A 15,641-nucleotide genomic window follows, 5' to 3' on the forward strand; every position below is an offset into this window, starting at 1 on the left:
CTTCGTAGTCCAGTTTGTCTGCAGTAGACCCTGGTTGTTGCAGATGCTGGCCAGGTTGCCCTGTAAATGCTTCCCGAAATTGGTGGCTTGTAACCAACTTGTTCCCCCTTGCCCGTCATTAAAGGCATTCAAGTGTGTTGGTCAACCAGGACTATCTCCTTTGTCCATCCACCATAAGGCCTAGTTTCCCCTTATGACATCACTATTTCGGACACTCAGCACCCCATTACTGGAAAGGTGTACAGAGTTGGGAGACAGGTCCTGTTGTCTTCAGCAGACCCTGGTTGTTATTTAGCCTGAATAGTCACAACCAACCAAATCTTAAGAAATTGCGAGATGGCCGTTATTCAGATGCTCCAGTTAAATATTGTTCTCGTAAACACTTGCTGCATTACGGAAGCTTTAATACATACTGGTAATACATAGACAAAGTAAAACGGTGCACTAGTCAATTTTGCGTATTGGGTCAACATCTGCTTCTGGGTTACAGATAATAGTACACTACATCGTAACGTTTGGAGAAAGACTGAAGGGCACTGCTCCATAAGATTTTCTTTGACTGGATAGTGCCCCATTGTCAGGTTGGCCCCATTTGTGTTATGTCAAATGCAAATGGAACCTGTGGATGGCCACCAGCATCTGACTTTCTACACAAACAGCAATTCACAAAAGGATCTGCTGTTCCTTTCCTGAACAAACACGACAAACAACAGAAATTGAATTTCTTTATCACTTTATTTTTTCCTCATTCTGTACAGATAAATAACAGTGTCTTTAGGCGACCAGGGCTGAGGCAGTATGGGAGTCACTGGAAAGAGAAGAAAAACACATTGAAGAGAAGTGATCCAAGAAGAGAAATCGTATTACACTAGAACCCATAATTTTCTAAGTCAAGTTCTAATCATTCTATTTCCAAGAAATATGCTGCATTCTTAATCCGTATGAATACTTACTACTTCCAGTTTGGTGCCAACACCTTCTTGGTCTTGTAGTAACGGGCCAACCTGTGGATTCTGGATTCAACCAAAATGAGCCTGAACTTGGCATCCTTGTCCTGAAAATAAAATCCATCACATGGTGAACCAGCAGCTCTTTGATGATGCTCCGTTTTGTAAGGATAAATAATAACGTATTGGCAAATATAGCAACATCTTCGTCCAGCTGGATTGTTGTTCAATTCACTGAGCTAACATTGGTGTCTCTCCCCATACTATCTTCAACAGTTCATTTATACAATCAGGTGATGGTAGCTGATTTTACACTGCATATGTCTTACATGGACAAGCACAAAAGCAATATTTGTGTGTCTATACAACAAAGGGACCGATCGCTCACCTTCCTGTTTCTCTCCAAGTGCTTGCGGATGGCGACAGCCTTTTTGATCAAATTGTAGAGATCCTCAGGCAGCTCAGGTGCAAGACCTTTGGCCTTCAGGATACGCAGGATCTTGTTGCCGGTAACAAATCGGACCTGGGCAACACCATTGCTGTCTCTCAGGATGACACCTGGAATGGACGGCGATCATTTACAGAAAAGAAAATTTGGAAAACTAGAACTGATGGAAGAGATTTACATGATTTGGTTTCAATTATTTAATGTTGATTACAAAAAGAAGGGGGAACAACTGACAACTCCACATATTTAAAATCCCTTCTGGCAATAGGTGTGACATATATACTGCAACCTCTTTTCAATTCACCCAACGAGAAATTTATTCAGATTTCCCACATGTCAGGTTTTCTCACAGTACCACCTATGCCACAAATAATTGCTTTGTAACCTTACCAATCTGAGATGGCTTCAGGCCCTTCTTGGCCAACTTGTAGATCTGCTCTTTGACATCGTCTGGGGTGAGCTTCAACCACTGGAAAGAGAACGGGAAAGATTGAGCCTAAAATGTCTCAATGACCCAACCAGCGGAATCAGTGGAAGACATCCTCCTCACTGACACATGGAAAGAGCTATTATCATCATCGGACCACCAACATTTACAAGCAACAACCAATACTATGCATTTTGAAGACTGGCCGACTTCTTACATAAATAGGCCTACGTACATAAATACAAACAGATGCTTTCTCATTCAATATTCATATTCTTCTTTTTCCATCTCCCCACCACTCCCAAATGATGTACTGCACTGTTGAGTATACTCTGATCAAGAGAATTGGAAATGTGAGTATCAGTGGCTACTCTCCTTTCAACTGAACTTACCACAGGGACAGACCTCCTGTACGGCAGAGCTGACTGGGAAATACCCTTTCTGAAAACATGAAACAACAAAATTAGTACCCCATTCCTGGCCCAAGCTGAAATTCATCAGCATGTTCAGTTGATCAGATCTACGGAGTAAATCGTCACATATTCTGAACAAGTCGGCACAGGTGGAGTGGAAAAGAACGAAATTTTCAAAACTAATGACTGATGCGGCCCCATGACCATTGCCACGGCACAACTGACATATCTACAGACGTCCATATTAAAACAATCTCTTTCTGCCACATGCCTATACAAGTCTTTTTAAGATTTACTAAATAAAACCGTCACAAGCATACTCAGAGACCCAAGCACGATTGATGGACGATCAGCATGGCTGGATGGGCATGGCAGCCATGAATTGAAAGATACAATAATATTCCTCTCAGAAACTCCTTCTAAACTGATCAGTACTCAATTACAAATCGGACAGCAAATCTACTTCAATTATGATGTCTCTCAAAGCACTTTAAATGAGAGCAGATTACGTCAGAGTACAATGATGCTTAGCCCTTGGGCTTGATGTACAAGTTGTACTCGTGCCGTGTGTAGTGTATTTGCAGTGATACTCGTACTGCTGATGTGAAGACGCACGTGGGGAAGCCACCCCTTTTTTAGGGAGAGATATCGCAACAACTAGAACACCAAAATTAATAATCGACCCACCAAATTGTAGGTTATAATATATATTTTTATTGTGCAACATAGAATCTATATTACAAAGCGTTAATGTAGAGAAATAGATATTTGTTGGACGTACCCTGGTGCGTGCATACGACCCATGATGGCGATTTGTGAGAAAGGAAGAGCCCGTATGTCGTTGTTGTAGTTTCCGTTGATAACGTTACCGCTGGTCTCTCTTTCTCGCCGAAGACAATAAAGGAAAAAGGAAGAGCCCGGATGTTGTTGCTGTAGTTTCCGTTGATAACAATGCCGCCGGTCTCTCTTTCTCGCCGATGACAATAAAGTGGGGTGAGGGGCAGATTCAGTGAAATCCCTAGTGAGGTATGTTGATGCGCCAGATCACATTTATTAGGTGGAAATGTCATTATTGAGAGCTGAAGATGTTTCTTCACGTGGCAGCGCAACCTTGCTCACAATAGCAGGCTATCATTGCTCACAATAGCAGCCTAAGCAGGCCAAGGACATGAATTGACATCCAAAATGCCCAAAAACAGGGCAAGGGCACAATCATAGGGTTTAATTGTTTACTTGATACTGTATCAAGCCTGTTAATATCTGACTGCAAGCAAAAGATTCACTCAATTCACTCAATTCAACTTAAACAGAGGCAACAAATTCCTTTATTGATTAAGCATTCACGATTTATTCACAATTATATCGGCAGGGCAAAAATAAACACTCTAGTGAAAATATAGAACCATAACAAAATTATTCCGAGTTCCGTACAAAGTGTGAGCAGGCGGGATTATAGAGTTAACAAATTATAGCTATGTGCACTAAAGACTTTCCATTATGTCAAAAAACTTAATCTGACCCATCACCTAGCTCTTTGGTTTGGATTTGTCACTGGCAGTGTGACAAAATCTGAACTGTTGCTGTTGGAAGGGTGCAAACAGTTCTAATCATAGGTATTCATGCTTTACAATATTCTAACTTCTTTTAACTGAAAATGTTAAGCAAAAAACACAAAGTCATACCATAGGTGGCTACATTTGATTTTGATTTGAAATCAACCAGTTTATGTTACCTGAAAGAAATCATGAATTATGGCATTCTTGACAGGCACACAGCAAAAATGTAAGTGCATCAATATACATGTACAACAAAAAGGTTTCCACAAAGGACTTTTTCCAATGTAGCATGGCACACACGAGCAAAGGAAGTTCAACTGACTTGGTGGGAGTCATATAATAAAGATACAAACATGTCCGATCGAAAAATACAAGCAGTTTTAACCAACTGAAGCAAAATATCCACTTCTGCCTTCTACGTACATGTCTTTCAATTTCCATTGCGAAACTAAGAAATTTGATATTACTATTAAGCTCAATGAAGACTTTAATTGACATAATATACAATGTAGGCCATTATGAAACTGCATCATGAAGCAGACCCAACAAGAGCACCTAGGTTTTTTTTCTTCTTGTGAAGGACACAGGGAGCAGTGGGACATTTGAGATTTGAATACCTATGTCATCCAGACACAAAATTATATTAAAACTACTTTCTACCGTTACAGGTTTTAAAAACTAAAAAATATAATGAAAAAGTTCCATATTTCTTTCATGAGCATATTAAGGCAGAACACAATTCTTATTGAGAATTTAATTTGAAGTGGATGGCACCAAATGGCGAAGTAATATGTGAGAATGTTCACTCAAAGGCAAAATATTATACAGCATCAAACAACTCGGGACCTTTACATTATTCTTTCCATTCCCTAAAAGGTTTGAGAAAACGATTTTAAAAGCTTTACGCTTTTCCTCATCAAACCCACGAGCGGTTCACTACTGAGAAATTCCCTGAATTCCAAGTTTGGAACACCAGTTTTAGAAAATATAAAGTGACATGTAAACCTATTATACACTCTTTATATATTTGATTATGTGACTGACACAGTTAGAAATTGGAGGGAGAACACTGCACCGAAATCAACATTACAACAGATGTGAGTCTGGGACAGCTTGATTGGACTAAACACTATCACATGACCACATTTATAAATATTCATAAGAAAAAAATCACAATCTCGGGGAAACAAGATTATCGACTACAGAGACTTCTCAATAAAGACAGAGTTACAAAACTGAAGAAAATTTCCTGGGAGACGATGTGATATTTGTGACCCCTCACAGCGCAGATGACGCGCAGAAGATGAGCCTAAATGACACCACGAGATAATGGAAGAAATTGATGCGCTCATATTTCACATGAGGCAGACGACAGTGAAATGAACTACCAGGCCATCTCCATTGCCAAGCTAAGAGTAACGTGTGCATCGTTTTGCAGTGATGAATCACATTTTACTCTTACAGATTTTTACCAAAAAGTATGTACAAATTATTTGATAAGCTTACAATATGCTAAAGCATGCAGTCACAAGCCATGTATTATACAAGATTTCTGAATTACTTCATTTTGATGATTACGTGCAGGATGAAAGCCATTTTTGGAAAGGCCTAACATCGTAAATTACTTCATTTTGATGATTATGTGCGGGAGGAAAGCCATGTGTAGAGACATGTGTAAAGTGACTTTTGATAATTAAGTGCGGGAAGAAAGCCATTTAAATGAAAACTTGTATGATGATTTTGATATTTTGCTGCTACTACTACACATACTACTTTACCAGCAAATCTCTAAATATTTGTCGCAGAAACCAGCGAAATTTGTGGCTGCTATGAGCAATCAAGAGATTGTTTATCTACGGGTAAAACCAAGCATTATTGGGTTTGATATTCATTGCAAATCAAACCACAGTGGCACCTGCAATGACCACTGTGAATGATTTAGACAGGTTAGAATTTGGGGGGGGGGGTTTCTGTACACTGATTTCAGTATCCAGTATCAAGATTTTCAGTTTGTCCCACAGTCATTAAGTCCAATAAAACAGTATCTGAACTAAGCATTTTGAGGCACAAGCAAGATAATAAGCAAATGATTAGTCAAACCTCTTCCCAGAAATATAGATTTTACCACGAGTTATAACAAATTAGAAACTGAAAGTTGAATATAAACTTTGTGGATGTATATAACAGAGAGAAAACAGCCATCTTGATGTATACCATGTCCATAGAATATTGAAACAGTAACAAATTTTATCGAATTCTACTCCTCATCAATTTGGATAGCGATATTTTAATAGGCCAAGCTTTGCTAAATGTGCTCTAAAATTATTTGTAGACTTTCTGTTTTGACTTTCAGTTACCCAACATTACAGGTAAACCAAGCAGAGTCAAGCTATGTTTGAATTAAATGGTACGTCACTAAATCACACTGATGTATCATGATAAAGAGATGAGTGTGTTGTGTCTTCTAGCCAGCATGTAATACAAAATAGTCAAGACCAGAGAAGTGTATTCTAAATGCCTTATCAATATGAAATCGTGCTCCAAATCAATGCAAGCAACCATCAATAATCAATGCAAGCAGGCATAATGAACAATAATTTGGTATGACACTTTTCTGAACTTGGTTATTAGCCACTGCACAGAATCTAACATTGAAAAAATCACAACCAGTACTACTGTTCCACATTCCTGAAAAGTATGCAAATGAAATTGCAAAAATATTTAAAAGAAAGCTTCAAAAAGTATCTGAAACAGATCTGATTATGCACGAATGGCGTTTCAAAAAATCTTTCCGATTCCAAGTTACACAAAATCAGCAATCACATTTTTTTGCCTGGTCTTTATACCTTTAGGCAGAAAACAATGGAAAATTCAAGATCTTGTGATATGCCTAAGAATACAACAATCCTGCTGACCAAAAAATTTAGGATCTCAATTCTATATCTAGTTGCATTATCAAAGTTAATTTGATGACAGGCCCGCTGGAGAGTGGCTGACATCGAGGTATTCTGTAACATTCCACTCATGTTCTGTCATACACACATGAAATTGACAAAAGCATTGACCATTTTGGGGATATTACTTTAGATTCAAACTGTACATGCAGGGGATTGAAATGCACAATCTAGTCAAAAGACAGAACTGACCACTGTGTAAAATTACAAAATAATGAGGTGATCAACTTTAGTTATTACTGAATAAGCCAAACCAAGGACATGACCCAAGCACTGTCATAACCAAAACAAGACATCCTAACCGCATCTTTCAAGAGAAAATTGACAAAATATCCTACGGAGATCTAGTTCTGGCCATGACAGTACGTAACACCGTCTAATGAGTGTTCACTCTTGTCCGCTGGCGAAGTTGGCGAATTTCCACAGACTCGGCACCAGCAACGTTATCATTCTTATCACTCTTCGTACTGTCTCCGTGAGCAAGATCATGTTTCAGGTCGGGATGGACAATGACGTGATCACGTAAATCACGTCGGATGAAAAAACGATGAATGGTCCAAACGACCAGAAGAATTAATCCTAGACACCAGAAAATGGCGACAGGACGCGGAAGTGGCTTTGTTATCGTCTCCCAATCGAATTTCAAAATCACAAGCAATTCGGTCAGAATAATGGCACACGTGATCCAGTTCTGACGACCAAACATCTTGCATTCTCTGAAAGATAGAAATTTTGAAGTGTTAGAAATACAACAAATCTAATCTTAATCTTTGATTGGACTGAGGAGATCATTGAAATGGCATTGTAAGACTCTTCTGACTTGGTGAGGCTGATGTCTGGGCCCCGAGACCTTCGTGATGACGATGATGATGATAATGATGATGATGATTGCATTTCCTGACGTTCTGCGTTGATGACATCGTGAAACAACTAAAATTTTAATGAAAGTTTGATAGGCTTTTCTGGGTTAAGTCTTCCAAATGGGTACAATTGGAAAGCTGAAAAACTGCTAATTAGAATGTTCCAAACCTGAGTATAATAGCTAACTACCATTACTTTCAACAACCTTGGGAGGCAAAATAATCATTCTTGGCTTGGAAGGACCGGTGCCAAACCGCCAACTTTATTTTGTCTCCCAAGTTTGTCATTCAGTGTGTTAAAAGATCAAAGTTGGAGAGTAAATGCCAACACCTTGCACTTCCTCATCCATAATCATGCTAAAATTGTGTCTGGCAGGGGAATTCACAACTCCTCCAGCAAAGTACTGTTAGTAGTGCAGTTCAAAGTTTTCAGCATTTTCGTTGTGTCCCTCATGGAATTTGTATCTTTAAGATACCAAATCAAATAACCTGTTTAGTATAAATGGACATGTAGCCTTGATTGTTTAAATGGTCTCAGCTCAGGAACTTCCCCAAAGTTAGAAGCAACAAGTTCATGCTATAACCTCGTGCCTGTAAGAGCTGCAACCAATATAACATGATATCACATGATGTTAGAATCTACAAATAAAAACAGCTTTTCTCATACCTGTCGAGCTTTCCATTAAAGCTAATGTATTGCCTTGAAGGAAAAGTGGACATTGAAGTATTTTGGGCAATGTATTCATTCTGTTCTATAGAAAAAGTGGCAGAACGTCTGCTTCATGTTATAAGTGTGCTATTAGTAACGTCACAAAGTTTTGCTGTGGAGACCAAACTACTCAAGGAAAGCACAAGGACACAGTTTGACCTTTTTAAATAGACATAATCACAAGAAAACTAGGATTTCATCAAGAGGAGCCGGCAAATATTTCTATGCTAATAACTTACTGATCGTCCAAGAACTCAAATAGCTCCCTCATGGACACAGCACCCCAGAAAAGAACGATCACCAAACGGCCCAGACACAGAAAGTGTGGTGGCGGGATCCATAATACAAACTTGAGGTAGAAGGTGTTTAACTCTGCTAAGAGGAACTGAAATGAAGAAGAGAACCATCAGAATCAGGACTGTATTTGCATCGGACTTCACAAGAGGAAACAGAGTTCTCATACTTGCCAATGTCCTGTTTTGTGCATTCTAGCCGCCAATAGAGGGCTTCTGTAAATCCTGGAATTGACTGTTATCCCAAAAGCGTGTGTGAGCATGTACATGTCTTGGATTAAACAGAAAAGCTCATCATTGTTGTTTGTTACCAATTGTCATCACCTACCCTTCTTCATGCTGTAAAGTCACATGAGCCTGACAAAGTCTTTAAACATTCACTCACCACACATATGACTCCTACAAGGGCTAACCATCTTTTCAGACTATCAGTCGGTCTCCAGTCAAAGTCCATCCAACTGTAAGGACTGAACTGCAAGGCTAATCTCCTTAATTTGCCTCTGAAGGATGAATTGCATAGTTATGAAGTTACTGCTAACAAATGCTTGGAGATGGGGAAGTTACTGCTAACACTGCTTGGAGATGGGGACAGACTGCTGACACCACACCAAATTGAGGACCTTGCCAGGATAGTGTTAGCCGGAGGAAGCCTATGCCCATGGCCACCTCATTATGATGATGATGAGTAACATATAAATAGTTTTTGAGTCATATTTTGGCATCTAAAGCCAGCAAGAGGCAATTTCAATGTTTTTCCTTTCAAACTTGGCATGGTGGAGCGTGAGGATCTGTAACCTGAACAAACTCACAAAACAGCAAAATCAGCAAATGATAATCCATTGAAGAACATGACAGCCCCTGGCTGAGTTTACAGTAATTTCATCAATGTTCAGAAGGAAAATGTCGAATTATTGATGCATTTTCATTGGACACCCTGTACCATACCTGTATGAGTGGATGTTCCACAGGCCCTGCCAATGGTAAGGTTTCATGGACAAATATGTGAGTGTTTTCATTCCGAAGTAGATACCTAAGCCATTACATATGAGTGCATCCATGATCCACTGCAAAGAAACATGATCGAAGGGTTAAAACACAGAAGGACAGCTGCGTAGCAATAACCGAGTTTGCCTAAGATAGCAATATTTCTATCAGAGTAATGTTTTCTTGGGGGTCAAGTGTCTTTTCTACCTACAAGTGAATGCTATTTTTTCGATTAGTAACAGGATAAGAGAGAGACTATGCCAAGGCAAACTGAGGGTAAATCTCTAACCCACTGTGCACTTGAACCAGACAGATGTGGCCAAACTTGAATTGGAGGGCAATAAGGCCAAATGGTGTCAAATGGAAACCTAAGTGATGTGCACTGAGAAGAGAAGGCTACTTACATGATCCCACCAACATTCGCTGAAGTTTGGTAGCTGATGTTCCAACGTATATTCAAGGATTTCAAACATGACACTCATCACCGTACACAACCAGTAGTCTCTCAAAATCAATGTCTGAAATGAAGACAAGTAAGCCATTGTTATTACTGGCTGCGTTGCCTAAATGGAAGGATTTTGGAGTCGACATCAGTTAGAATTTGAGTTTGATACTCATATCTTTCGCCAATCATGTTGTACTTTCTGAATCATACTTACTTTTGCCCACCATCCAATAAAATGACAGACGACAAATCCATCCATTTTGTCCTGCAAAACAAACAAACAAGCATCAAAATTACGGTTGAGAAGTGGCGACACTATATATTTAAACAAACAAGGCTGTTGGTCTTTTCATGTTCTATCTCATGAGAATTTGTTTTCCATACCTACCCAAACATTATGGAAGGGCCCATTAGGATGGCCGGGCTCATAAATAATACAGGTTCCACCGTAATCTTTTTCTGGAAGTGGCTTGCCTAAATCGGCATCAAAATTTGTCAGGAGTTGGCGAGCATCATGGACAGACTGGAAGATAAAGCAGGAAAGGGTTACCAATGTCATGCTTCTAGGAAATCTTTGCTCAGTGTGTTTTGGTGTTAAAGCTTGCTTAAACTAAAGCCAACTTTGACAATCTCTCAATATTAAACTATTGACATTCATCCAAGTTCTACTGAGTCTCAACTATCTAAACTTGGTGAGATTTGTGTTTTTACAAAAAAGTATGCAAAGTTCTGTTTTCGTGCAGTTTGGTGAAATAATCTTGAACTTCCAGTAGATATAATCACTTCAAAATGCTTGATATTAAAGGTCATATTGAACGTAAAACGAACACAAAATTACGTCACTGACACTTGTGGTGACCAAGGCCTATTTGGTGAAGTGCAGTGTATGACATCAACAAACATGACCCACATTTGGCGTACTTTGTTATCTTAGTCAGGAGTGCTAGTCAAAAGTAACCCCACTGACCAAACCCATGATAATACAATCCCATTAGTCCAGAAAAGTTAAGGCGGACACAGACTACCATCTATCTAAAGTGTTTTAATTGATACCATCCCTTCAGGTAACTTCCATGGCAGTGTGTCTGGTCCACAAACGTTTCTTTGCAAAGTAATTTGATACCGGGGAGGTACTTTGCCAAGTGTTGGCCGCTGAGGGAGCAGCTCTATTCTTACCAAGCAATTTGTTTATCTTGGCCTCTTGTTGACAGGTGTGTTGGTACCTAAACTGAGTTTGTCAATGGTAATGACATTAAAATAGGTCTATTTCTGGTTTTTTGAGTGATACCAGATTGCATTCCTGTGTCTGAAGATGCTGGAGATCTGTGTAGTGGGCATTTGGTCAGTAGTATCCTGTATACTGAATAGAAGAAGAGCTCTGGCAGATACTTGTAACATATCTACGGCGGAAACCTTCAAATTCATAGAGCTGGTACAGGATCGACCAGGGATATGGGATGTCACGTCAAAAGAATACAAGAACAAGCAAATCAAATCCCTAAATAAAATCGAAATTGCCCTTCTCTTCTTTTGGACAAGCACTGTCAGCATATCAACGGTAGCCATCTTTGTATTTTCCCTCAAGAATCATCAAGGTCAAGGAGATTTTATTCTTGGGTAGTCCACCACAGATGCATGGATTCAATTAAAAAATAGAGAGTTAGATGTTAGTCTGTCTGTGCACTGTTTAGGTACTTATAACCAACTTGGCCACATCTGCCTTCAATACTTGGTGACCTAGAACTTCAAACAGTGTGTAGTCTGTGTCCGCCTTTACACTTGAATCAATGTGTTGGTTTATTACATTTGCACGGATATGATGCCAACACCCACACAATGTTGCAGATATTTTTTATTATAGTTGTACAATCATGGCAACTGCAGAGTTTCCAAAATACATGGAATTAGTGAGGAGACGTCATATGTAATGTGAGATAGGATCACTGATTTCATAATCAAAACATTTCTGGTCACGAAACAGAATTATCTGTTTATATCCCATATCCATGGCAACTCATAACAAGTTTTCGAAATATGAGCTCTGACGACTGATTTCATAATCAAAATATTTCCAATTTTGGAACTAACAGCATTATGATATCTCTGTTTATAGACAGTTTCCAAGGCAACTCATACCATGGGACGCTCTAATTGGGCTCGACAGCACCATGATGTTACACACCTTGTCTCACATAACGGTCATTTTGACTAATAACCTAATGCAATATTCACATCTTCTTTGATAAGCACTTTTCAATTCGACTGTTTTCTATATCTCAAACAATCATTTTAGATGTAACAGATAGAATATCTGGCCAAACTTTAACCAATGCATTATGAAATATTAGTTAACCTTTTTGCTGTGAGTTTGTAGCAAACAAACTGGCCAGCCGTGACAAATTCAATCAGCACATAAAAACATTATTGCTCCAGTTTTTTTGACTAATGACTAATGTATTGTTCACATGACATGTTCTAAACAGTCTAGATCTATCATTGTTCATCATGGGCACGAAATCTGCAATCGAATTTGAGAAGGTGAAAAGGTTTTGGGTGTAAAAAATATAATCAGTGTGCCAATTATCACAGTTTAGATGGTGTCTGAGAGGGAGACAAAGGGTTCACACATGGTCTTACCTGGAAAAGTAAAAATATGAGCAGAAGCTCATACACAATACTAAGGCACAGCACGAGTCTCCAGAAAGCTGAAAAAATTCAAATCAAAATACAAAATTAACAAAATCAACTATCTAATAACCAAAACTACGACATCTACATGAAAATTACTGTAAAAAGTCCAAACGACACAAGTAACAATGATACAATTGTGTGACTGACAAACAAAAATCTTTGAACACAAATTGACATACTCTATGAAACTACAATGAAGGTAAATTTGGGATGCTAGCCCCTGCCACTGTTTTATGTTTTTAAGAAAATATTTTGTCAACAAAAAGGCATACTAAATGGTTTCTTACCAGGATGTGGTCTTTTAAATGGTCCATCGGGTGTCTGGGTGACACCTAGGAGCAGGAAGGCTAGGATACAAGCAGTAATACCTCTGCAAGAAAAATGAAAAAAAAAGTAATGGAGACACAATCACAATTCGGTGTTTTTTGTCACCAAAAAAGATCAGTTCACATGTGAAGTTGCAGTTTTATTAAACGCTTACCGTTTTGCATTATAATTTGCATCGTTTGTAGGATCTTCAAAAACGGCTACATAAACCAAAATGCAGCTGAATATCACCAGGACTGTTAACGTATGGGCTCGCCTGAAACAGGAAATTCACATATTAAGTATCAGAAATCAAATCTTCAGTACCAAAATAGATGTATCTTAGGGTCAGATAACACAGTGTCAATCTCAATGACACTTGTGGAGCATCCTCGTAATAAAAATGTGTCAGTGGGGTGTATTTTCGGTCGTCAAAGTGTGACTCGTGCAGGGCCTATACTGGCCACCTTTTTCTGAGTCTTAGATCTGCCCCTGACTTTTCTAAAATTAGAGGGCCAAGATTGGCCCCTTTTATCAGTGCCTGTCACTGTAGTATTATGTGCTATCATCAAATCAACTACATGTACCCGGTAGTTGATTATAAGCTTGATATGAATGATTATTAAATCAGAATATTTCACAACAAAATATGTTAATGAACCATCCCCACACAATTATACCATTCAGATCAGAGTCAGACAGTATCGCTCCCCAGGGACCATCACACAATTATTGTATTTCCCTCCCCCCCCATCCTCCATTAGTATCTCTCATACAATCTAATCACAATCATTCAATCGTTTCACCATTAATTCGAAAGTGTTAATGCATATGTAATGGACATTCTTTCATGAATTAATGGCCAGATAAATCAGAGTAAATAGCAGTACGTCTATCGTCACACATAATAGTGTTGCTTGCATTGTTACATGTTATTGATTCATCATTTTACATGTAACTCCTCATCCTATTACTACAGAGAATGGTGGTACAGTTAGCTGATTACAGACTCTGAATGTATTTTAGGTTAAATGTGCACTTTATAACAGCTCCTTACATGAACATGTAAAGGTTTGGTGTTAATATCAGGTATCTTTGACAACAGTGATACAATACATTTTAATCCTTTGGGTTCTGAAAATATGTTTATAGTTTAAATATTATCTCAGTGTGAACTATCTGAAGTTTCCCTTGAAGATTATGGTGCAATGAACACTCCCTTCTTCAATCCTATTGGCCAATTTATGGAAAGTCCTATCAATTATTCAATTCAATCATACATCACAAAACACAACCATCACTAGGCACGAAACAGTGGCTAAGTTTTTGGATTCAATAAACACAAAGCAACAAACATACGTATGATGTTTGTTGGGTTGTGTTTATTGAAAAATTATGTCCAAACTAAAAATGTTGATCTTACCAGAAATATGTCATCGTTCCATCATCGTAGATGTCTTTATCTTTGTTCTTCTCCCATTCCCAATCATGAGCAGTAGGCACACCTTGGCCTTCATGTTCTTCACTCTCTGTTGCCCCATCAGACACATGGCCGTTCTCGTGTGATCTTCCTCCAGGCATCTTCCTCTATAATAAGTAGACAAGTAGGCATACTGAGTACAGACGAGTGGCAGAGACACCTCTCTTAGTCTTTTAATATAAGTACACCCTCTCTACTAAGGACACTGGAACTGGTCCCAAATTCAATGAAGTCAATCGGGTCTTGACTTTTCCGACATTAGTTGTTGAAACTAGGACTAGGAGTAGGCTTTGTTCAGGTAGTCACTATTGAATGGATTATATTATAGGAACACCCTAAAGTTTTGCATAACTTTCTCCAATGACCAAAAAAAGAAACGACACGTCACTTGGAAGCTGCAACGTAGACTGCATGATTATAGCAGTTCTGGATAAGTCCGATATCGGAAACTAAGTCCGATATCGGAAACGTTTCCGATATCGGACTTATCCAGAACTGATAGTACGACCAGACTCTGTCTAATCGGATTCCAACTGCCAAACTTGACCATCAGACATCAAAGCTACTGGTAATGACTATCAGTGCACATATATCTCTCTACACGCAAGACCTTTTGACGGCTGGAGAGATGGGTTGAAACTTGAACTGTCTCTGCACTTGTTTAGTTTACTGAGTGAGAGTCAGAGTGAGAGGCCTATGACGAGAGTAACTTTTAGAACTGCGAAAAAGCTCTAAGATTCCATAAAAATGGACTACAAAGTGAGTTCACATGAAGCTTAGAACTTTACTCACCTTATGTAATAAAAATCACGTTAATAATGATTGATCCGACAACTTTATTGGGGTAAATTCTTGGCCTGAAATTGCCTTCGCACCCCGTTAGAAATAGCGGAAGTGATAGTGCGGGGGTAGCTCTGGACGTTAAACAGGCCAGTCCTCGGTTCGTAAACTGAGAATAAGAAAAATATAAAAATTGTCAGAAACGCGGTAAAAAAGACAAACTGCTACCTTGCTAGAGCCTCCTCATTCTATGTACTATCTATTTTGTAAAGCATTTGAATTTTTTTCACACGATATCTTGATCTTCAAAATATACTGTAGCGTGACAGGAACTAATTGTCGTTAACT

General features: G+C 38.8%; 2 protein-coding genes across 3 annotated transcripts; both read right to left on the reverse strand.

Moving 5' to 3' along the window:
- Positions 1-716: 716 nt before the first annotated feature.
- LOC135492111 (small ribosomal subunit protein uS15) lies at positions 717-3,087 on the reverse strand. The gene is made up of 6 exons (XM_064778301.1): positions 3,017-3,087; positions 2,215-2,263; positions 1,786-1,864; positions 1,336-1,505; positions 954-1,054; positions 717-808 (listed from the first exon to the last, which is right to left on the reverse strand). The coding sequence occupies exons 1-6, from the start codon at positions 3,037-3,039 to the stop codon at positions 775-777; spliced, it is 456 nt and encodes a 151-aa protein (XP_064634371.1). The 5' UTR covers positions 3,040-3,087; the 3' UTR covers positions 717-774.
- Positions 3,088-3,556: 469 nt separating this feature from the next.
- Positions 3,557-15,397, reverse strand: LOC135492276 (phosphatidylserine synthase 2-like). Of its 2 annotated transcripts, XM_064778637.1 has the most exons (13): positions 15,306-15,397; positions 14,457-14,618; positions 13,209-13,310; positions 13,015-13,097; positions 12,674-12,741; positions 10,425-10,559; positions 10,251-10,301; positions 9,996-10,109; positions 9,553-9,671; positions 8,993-9,107; positions 8,554-8,699; positions 8,273-8,305; positions 3,557-7,461 (listed from the first exon to the last, which is right to left on the reverse strand). In XM_064778637.1, exons 2-13 carry the CDS (start codon positions 14,612-14,614, stop codon positions 7,122-7,124), a joined length of 1,464 nt encoding a protein of 487 aa, XP_064634707.1. In that variant the 5' UTR covers positions 14,615-14,618; positions 15,306-15,397; the 3' UTR covers positions 3,557-7,121. The 2 variants fall into 2 exon arrangements, with proteins under 2 accessions (XP_064634707.1, XP_064634708.1); XM_064778638.1 differs by lacking the exon at positions 8,273-8,305 and having other exon boundaries at positions 14,457-14,620.
- Between the last annotated feature and the right edge of the window lie 244 nt (positions 15,398-15,641).

The sequence above is a fragment of the Lineus longissimus genome, chromosome 8, assembly GCF_910592395.1.
Source record: "Lineus longissimus chromosome 8, tnLinLong1.2, whole genome shotgun sequence".
In the NCBI taxonomy this organism is placed as follows: Eukaryota; Metazoa; Nemertea; class Pilidiophora; order Heteronemertea; family Lineidae; genus Lineus; species Lineus longissimus.

Excerpts from the sequence above, each read along its gene's own strand:
- LOC135492111 (XM_064778301.1), bottom strand. The coding sequence starts at position 3,039 with ATGGGTCGTATGCACGCACCAGG. Across the intron at positions 1,865-2,214 it reads ACAGGAGGTCTGTCCCTGTG|TGGTTGAAGCTCACCCCAGA; the intron begins GTAAGTTCAGTT and ends TTCTCTTTCCAG. Across the intron at positions 809-953 it reads TTGGCACCAAACTGGAAGTA|TGACTCCCATACTGCCTCAG; the intron begins GTAAGTATTCAT and ends TTCTCTTTCCAG.
- LOC135492276 (XM_064778637.1), bottom strand. The coding sequence starts at position 14,614 with ATGCCTGGAGGAAGATCACACGAGAACGGCCATGTGTCTGATGGGGCA. Across the intron at positions 13,311-14,456 it reads GGAACGATGACATATTTCTG|GCGAGCCCATACGTTAACAG; the intron begins GTAAGATCAACA and ends TTCCTGTTTCAG. Across the intron at positions 9,672-9,995 it reads GCGAATGTTGGTGGGATCAT|TGGATCATGGATGCACTCAT; the intron begins GTAAGTAGCCTT and ends GTTTCTTTGCAG.